The sequence below is a fragment of the Watersipora subatra genome, chromosome 10, assembly GCF_963576615.1.
Source record: "Watersipora subatra chromosome 10, tzWatSuba1.1, whole genome shotgun sequence".
Classification (NCBI taxonomy): domain Eukaryota; kingdom Metazoa; phylum Bryozoa; class Gymnolaemata; order Cheilostomatida; family Watersiporidae; genus Watersipora; species Watersipora subatra.
In genome coordinates this window covers 4,628,018-4,635,698 of record NC_088717.1, presented here as the reverse complement: position 1 = coordinate 4,635,698, position 7,681 = coordinate 4,628,018, and the positions used below count along the sequence as shown (strand labels likewise).

Below are 7,681 nucleotides of genomic sequence, written 5' to 3'. Positions count from 1 at the left end.
TTTATAATTGTACTAATTCACTAAATCCCTATCTAGTGGTTACTATTTGTTATAAAATGCAACATTGTTCTGTGCGGTGCTGCTTAGATTTCTTACTAGCGAGACAGATGTAGGGGCTAACGGTAATGCGAGAGAGACTTCATGACAACAAGTTTGCCACTCTACTCTTTTTCACGCTAAGTAACATAACATAAATTTTAAATTTAACTTGAATGAATTTAGCTTACTAAATACACACCTAAAACAAGTTTTAATATTGCACTGATCTTAATTATAATACTGTCTTCGTTTCCATTGTTAATTATTTTCTTCCAGCTAGGCCGCACTATCAAACTGGGCTTTCACTATCAAGCTATTAAACTGGTCTGGTGAGAAAGACCCTGCGACGCTGTTCTCAAAATATTTGTCTACCAGTGGACATTTTAAAAACCGTCTCGGATGCTCGTAGCTCAAATTTGTCTCATATCTCAAAGCGAAATAATACTCTGCAGTGTGTAATTTTACATATAAAAGTTGTTTGATTGGTTGGCAGTTTTAGCCATTCGTTGGGTTGCTGGATGACTGTTGACCAAAATATGAGTTTTCATCAAAGACAAATACTTGTGGGATTTTTATCCTGCTCTAACTAAAACTTTACATTCACCAGCACTTTTAATGATCATTTTATAGACACTCACCATTTAATTAGGTTTTTAGCATTTTGAGTAGTTTTTACTCGTTAATTACGTGTTTAGTTTGTAGGCACTATTTCATTGGTTACTTCTCTACAGATAATCATTTGATATGTTGTTTAGTTTATACGTACCATTTCCTTATTTTCTTCTCTACAGATAATCATTTGATATGTTGTTTAGTTTATAGGCATTATTTCTTTGGTTACTTTTTTAAAGATATTGGCTTGATGTGTTGTTTAGTTTATATGCGCCATTACATTTGTTATTTCTATGCAGCTGATCATGTGATATATCGTTTAGTGTATATGCACCGTTTCATTGGTTACTTTTCTACAGTTAATCAATTGATTCGTTGTTTGTGGGAGGCTGAATACATTTTGGAAGCTCTATGCCGAGTAGCTATATAAATTACGTTTTTGAATATTGATGTCCTTGTATTGCATTGAGTTGGGACAAAGATAACAATTTCTAATTCCAAACTAAATAAGCAGGTTATATAAAGACGAGATTGAACAATTGTTGTTTATTGTAACTCTGAATCTCCTAAAATAACAATTATACAACTCTATACTGAAGATTAATAATCTAGTGCAAAAACACGCGTCATCAAGGAAATAATGGAACAAAACTGTTGAAAACCACTCGATATCAGCTTTTATTAGCTACATGTATATATTGGCTGAGGTGTGCATGACTACCCATAACATGATGGATCATTGGCTTCTAGTGGAAAGTGAATCGAAGGCTCACAATAATCATTTCTTGGTACAATGTACTCCCCGAAAGCCTGGGTCGTGAAGTTGTCTGGTGGAAGTGGAGGCTTGTACACTGACTTCACGGAAGTTCTCTTATATTGCTCAATCATGTGAATCATTCTGGCGACCAGAGCAGGCTTTTCATCATACAGGTTTCTTGTTTCACTTTGGTCTTCTGAATGGTAAAGTGAAACAATGCTTGAAGTATTTCTTAACAAGATGACAAAAATAAAAACAAACCAAAAAACATAGAGACATATTGAGAGTATTTACATGTAGTTTGAGGAATTTTTCTTGCTCATTGCTATGTTTAAGCTCAGTTTAAATGAATATGGATCAAGCTACATCTATCTATTAGATATCGATCATTTTACAAAAATCTGATCTCGCAATCTTGGAACCATCACACTGAAGAAAAAATAGAGGTGGTAATAAAAAGGTTGCTCTGTACGGGTCTCTAACTCGAGTTATTCATATTGGTAAAACAGCTCACAACCAACAGAGTAAACTCTCACCATTGAATGGTATGGAATAAGAGCTGTGTTCTATGACGTTAAAAAATTATCGTGTGAAAAAAGAGTTATAAAAGCAGACGCACTACGAACTTATGAGTGATTGCGTCATGATCCATCTGATTAGGAACTCACGAATCCGTCGTCGCGTCCCTGAATAACAATTGTCATTCATAAATGTGTTCACGGATTTTTGTTGTGAAACAACTTTAGCTGAAAATGCTAGTTCATTATAAAACTTGACACTATTGCATCTTCATGCAATTAACTATCGAGTTCTGATGTGAAAAACTTTGGACAACTTAATGATCAGCTTCTTGCATGTTAGCTATAAACTATATTAAGAAACCAACATTCAGTACTGTGTTGATTTCTACATTTAGCAGGAAAGCCAGAGAAATACAATTGTAAAGGTAGAAAGTAGAAAGTAGCTGGAAAATTAACAATAGTGATATGCATTTAAAGCTGACATGAAAGTTTTTATCATTTGAAGTTATGTTAAAAGTATCACCAAAGCTTTAATGATTTTATCGTTAGATGTTTAGTCAACCATAAGCACCCAGAACTATTGTGCAGGAAAATTTGAAAAGGCTACTAAATTGCAGAAAACTTAAAAATTGTTTTGCCACGACTATTAATGCATGATTCAAAAATTTTGCTTCTACGAACTATAGCGTAATAACCAAACTACATCTGATGGAATTATCCTAGCTTAAGTAGATCAAATAGGTAAACTTGGTTATCCATATTTTCACCTACTGACAACATCGAACAGGCATCTGACTACTCTCCTTCCATCGATAATTCGATGGCAGTCGTCTCCGGTAATTGCAGGAAGCTCAGGAGACTCAGGAGGAATTGGCCAGTTTGAAGTCCGAATGCCGGGTTCAACGATGTAGTACTGATCACCGTAAATCAACTTGTAATTTTTCCACCTGTCACAAATAAGGCAGTGTCATTTTATGCAATCAAAGAATATTAGCTGGCATTTTTAACATCGAATTAAGTTGTTAGCAACAAAATCATGTGATGAAACCTATTTGACTCTGAAAATTATCCGGAAGTTACTGTGAAGATTTTCAAAACAAAATGAATAAAAATTGGAGGATGGCAAAGGAGCTATCCATATGTCAATTAAAATCGACAATAGTTGGCATTTTGCACAGTTATGTAAAAACATGTTGAAATGGTCAAACTTATTTTTGGTTTTCTAGTCATAAAAACTTAGAACGGCGTATATAACTAAAAGATTTTTTCTGTTAGCGAACTTAAATTTAGAATACATAATCTATCTGATTAGGAGTGACATACAGTTCGAGACAAGTTGGATTATTATAAACTAGCTGGATGCCTAGCGTTGCTTGGGTAATAAAAATATTTGCACAAAACATTTATTTTTATTTAACATATTACAACAGTTACTATTCTAACTTTCAAACTTCATATCATGAGAAAAAAAATTTTCCGTTTTAATAAACCAAGAAGAAAATAAAACAACTGTAAAGGTTTTTAAACTTTTTTAAACAGCTGTACATGTAACTTTCAACTTTCATATCATGAGCGAGATGTTTTGCAAGTGTCAAATAAATTAAGAAACAAAATAAAACAATTATAAAAGTGGTTAAATGTAAATGTGAAATTATTAGCAAGTACTAGCCAAAGTACTATCAAATGACGACAACCAACAAATGTCATCATTTGACAGAATTACAAGCTCGCATTGTACTGGATTTGAACTCATGGTAATTGCAACCATAAATTTCAAAACCATGAACTTAACCAGTAAGCTATACAGTCCTTAGCACAGAAATGCTGTTATCACATATCGTATACCTTTTTTTCGATTGCACATGATAAATGACGTATTAATTGAAACTCTATGACCTCTATTAACTCTATGAAACACAATACTTTTTAGTGTTTGTAGGAACTTCTATTTTCAGCTTTTCTTACAGTTCAATCGCTAAATCACGGTCAAGGCTAATGCTTTTCACGCGGACAATTGTGATATCTCGATTAGGAATAGCCTCTACATTCTCTATCCATTCAGTCAGACAAAGTACCAAAAAAGACAGTCTGCTATATCATTTTTATCCAGTATCGAGGGAGAAGTTCCACTATCATCAGATTCAAAGTGCTGATAAATAGCTTCTGCGGAAACAGTAACCTTCTTTATACACAAAGACTTCTATGCACAAATTGTTATTATTAATTCAACGGATTCAGAATTTTTATTTTGTTTTCTTAGTTCGTATTAATTGTATCATTATCGAATCATTTTTTATTGTAATCGTAGCAAAAACAGGCTTAATTTAGCTAGTACTTGCTAATAATTTCACATTTACATTCAACCACTTTTATAATTGTTTTATTTTGTTTCTTAATTCATTTGAGGTCTGCAAAACATTTTGCTCATGATATGAAAGTTGAAAGTTACATGTACAGTTGTTTGAAAAAGTTTAAAACCTTTACAGTTGTTTTATTTTTTTCTTGGTTTATTAAAACTGAAATTTTTTTTTTCATGATATGAAGTTTGAAAGTTAGAATAGTAACTGTTGTAATATGTTAAATAAAAATAAATGTTTTGTGCAAATACTTTTATTACTCGAGCAACGCTAGGCATCCAGCTAGTGTAGTTTATAATAATCCAACACGATATAAGTATATATACATGTACATATATGGATATATAATAGTGAGTTAGTTCAATTTTGCAGTTAAAGGTGATTTCATCATTAATAAATAAAAAATCATACATAAGGTTATGCTCAACAAATATAATGAATTATAACAGAACCATATCAAAATCAGCCAATAAATATGGCAACTAAAAAACAACAATAAAGAGCGCAACATTATTTGGAAGGAAATCTCACAAGCAAAACCTTACAACAGTAGAACTAGAAAATGCAACCAGTACTTCATTGAAAAATACATTATGACCTGCAAACCACACTTAGCATCACTAAATAAAATATAGGAGCTATTTTCTTTATGTAAACACATGTGGGATTACTTATCGAAAATTTGGAAACACCAACAATAGTTACTGGAAACGCACAACCAAAATTACCAATAAAAATTCATTTCAAGTATACACACCTGACATCAGATCAAAAATCAATTTTTTTAAATTCATTAAACAAATAATTACTTATTTGAACTGCTAAAACACTGACCTGAAAGCGGAATCTTCAGTTGCACAAACGGATGGATTACGGAACTGCATGGTAGCGTCAGATAGCGCAACTAGCATTTTGTCTCGTATGTTATATCTCCTCTTTCTTGCACAGTTGTAAATAGATCCCAAGTTGGCTAGTTGTGAAACTCCATCTATACCTACAAAAAGATAATACTCATTCGTCTATTTGCTTACAAAAATAATACATTAAAACTGATGTCTAGGAAACAGTATATGAGCATTCGTAAGTTTAAGCAAAGTAGCTGACAGATTTTATTATAAAATTGTCGTACAAATGGTGTTTAAAAAAGTTTAAGTTCTGATTCATTGTAAACTCATGTCATAAGTGTTGGCTAGCCAAAATACATGGTCTGGTTTCAACTATATCATTGTAAGGTTTTCTTGTTACCCTGACTTAAGGTCCGGCCACACGTAACGAATTATTCGTTCAATCTGACCGAATCCACGAATTTCACAGAATTCACAGATCTATTCTGCCGAATATCATAGATTCGTCTGAGCTGTGCATGCACACCGAATTCGTTAACGAAACTCTTTTAATTGGCTAACCAATTTTTTTTAGCGAGCACGGTTCTAGTAGCTTTGACAAGTGGTATAGTCCAAGACACGTATGACGACCCACAATAAAAGTATGACCGCGATATGACTTGATACATACGATGCAACGGCCTATATGCGCTATTGTTGGTTCTCTCGTTGGTTCACCGTGACAGGAACTTCTCATCGTGTATCCAAAATTTTCTTTTATATGTTTTAGAAGCTATGAATTATTTCTTTTTCAATAATAATAATTTCTTTTTATACTGCAAAAGCTCCGTCGCAAAAACAGTCGCTATCTCTAGCGCATATAGGCAGTTGCATCGTATGTGTCAAGTCATATCGCGGTCATACTTTTATTGTGTGTCGTCATACGTGTCTTGGACTATACCACTTGTCAAAGCTACTAGAATCGTGCTCGCTAAAAAAATTGGTTAGCCAATTAAACGCGTTTCGTTAACGAATTCGGTGCGCATGCACAGCTCAGACGAATCTATGATATTCGGCAGAATAAATCTGTGAATTCTGTGAAATTCGTGGATTCGGTCAGATTGAACGAATAATTCGTTACGTGTGGCCGGACCTTTAGGCAGATTAACAGAATTTCTTGAAAAATTATTGTGAATCTGATTACTTTGAGGTGTAGGCAACTTCCACTTACGAGATGTCTGCAGTGATAATTCATTTCTCAAAAATCAGCTTTCTAAGCAAAACCAATAATTTTTCTAAATCTAAATTTTTGAACAAAATAGTATAAAAATAACAAAAAAAAATTACTGCTTGAGATTATTTTTATATGCTGATAGAAATAATCGTACCTGTGCACTGAATTATGATAAACAGTAGCTTAGTGCTTAAATATATTAATCTGCTTTTTGCTGCTTCTGTATAATTAAAATTGCAAGAAATTTACTTTCTCTAGTTGTTTAAAATACCAAAACATTTTGCTTGAATTTAAATGTTACTTTGGTGTCTAAGTTTGCTTGCAGAATTAAAAACCACTCTTAAGATAAATAAGGTCAAACATGTTGCTTATATTTCCAGCTGATCATTGTTAAAAAAAAACTGCAGCATCTTTGGAACAGAACTAAAATATACCTGGTAGGTCAAGAGGAGGCAGGCCTGGCCTGGTAAGCTGAAGAAATGTGGGTAACCAATCAGTGACATGAACCAAGAAGCTTCGCTTTTTTCCTTTTGTCCTTGGATGCAGTCTTGGGTCATAGTAGATAGTAGGGGTAAGTACACCACCCTCCATATATGTTTGCTTACCATTCCTGAGTGGATAATTGCTAGCATGGTTTTGAAAGTTAAGAATTTGTGTTGAGGGGTCTGCACCGCCATTCTAAAGTAAGAACACTTAATTATAGTTAAAATGATAAACTGTTGGTTTAAATTCTAGAGCAAGGTGTTAAAATGCGTTCAAAGTTTTTTACATACATTCTGCATACATTTTATTAAAACACATTACTATGATATAATTGTATGGTTGGCTTAAATTGCTTGATATTTTGCAAAGTGAAATTTAACATTTTTAAGTTCAATTAAAAAAAGCGTTGCCTAAAATAGGCTAGCTGCTAAAACTTAGCCTATATTTTTTAAATAGAGACAATTTTTTCCAATTTGTAACTTTTTAAACAAAGGTATAATGTGTAGTTTTATTACTATGAATTATCCACAGCTTCATGTCATCAGCAAACCAATGAAGCTAACTGAAACTTTCAAGTTATTTTAAATACAAATCCTTGATTTTGCTACGAAAGTAGAGCATTATACTTGGATAACTATAGTTACTGTCAGCTTAATTAATGAGTAACTCCAACACACCGCTGATTATACTTTTTCTATAGCAAATACTTTCTACTGCTTATTAAAAGTCTGGCTCATGGGAAAAAGAATCAGGACTGTTTTAAAATGATTTAGACTGTTTGTCCTTATCTAGCTAAAGAAGAGCATCATTGGCTCAGTAGTAAGGTTTGCAAGTTTAATATGAGCAGGTTGTTG

At 33.0% G+C, this 7,681-nt stretch overlaps 1 protein-coding gene across 1 annotated transcript in view; it reads right to left on the bottom strand.

Annotated features, from left to right (window-relative positions):
* Window positions 1-1,368: 1,368 nt before the first annotated feature.
* Window positions 1,369-7,681, bottom strand: part of LOC137406681 (arylsulfatase B-like) — a 31,505-nt gene continuing 25,192 nt past the window's right edge. The window contains exons 11-14 of the mRNA XM_068093294.1: window positions 6,779-7,022; window positions 5,121-5,280; window positions 2,701-2,876; window positions 1,369-1,604 (exon numbers count right to left, since the gene is read on the bottom strand). Coding sequence (XP_067949395.1) covers window positions 1,369-1,604; window positions 2,701-2,876; window positions 5,121-5,280; window positions 6,779-7,022 — 816 coding nt within the window. The remainder of the gene's footprint in view (window positions 1,605-2,700; window positions 2,877-5,120; window positions 5,281-6,778; window positions 7,023-7,681) is intronic.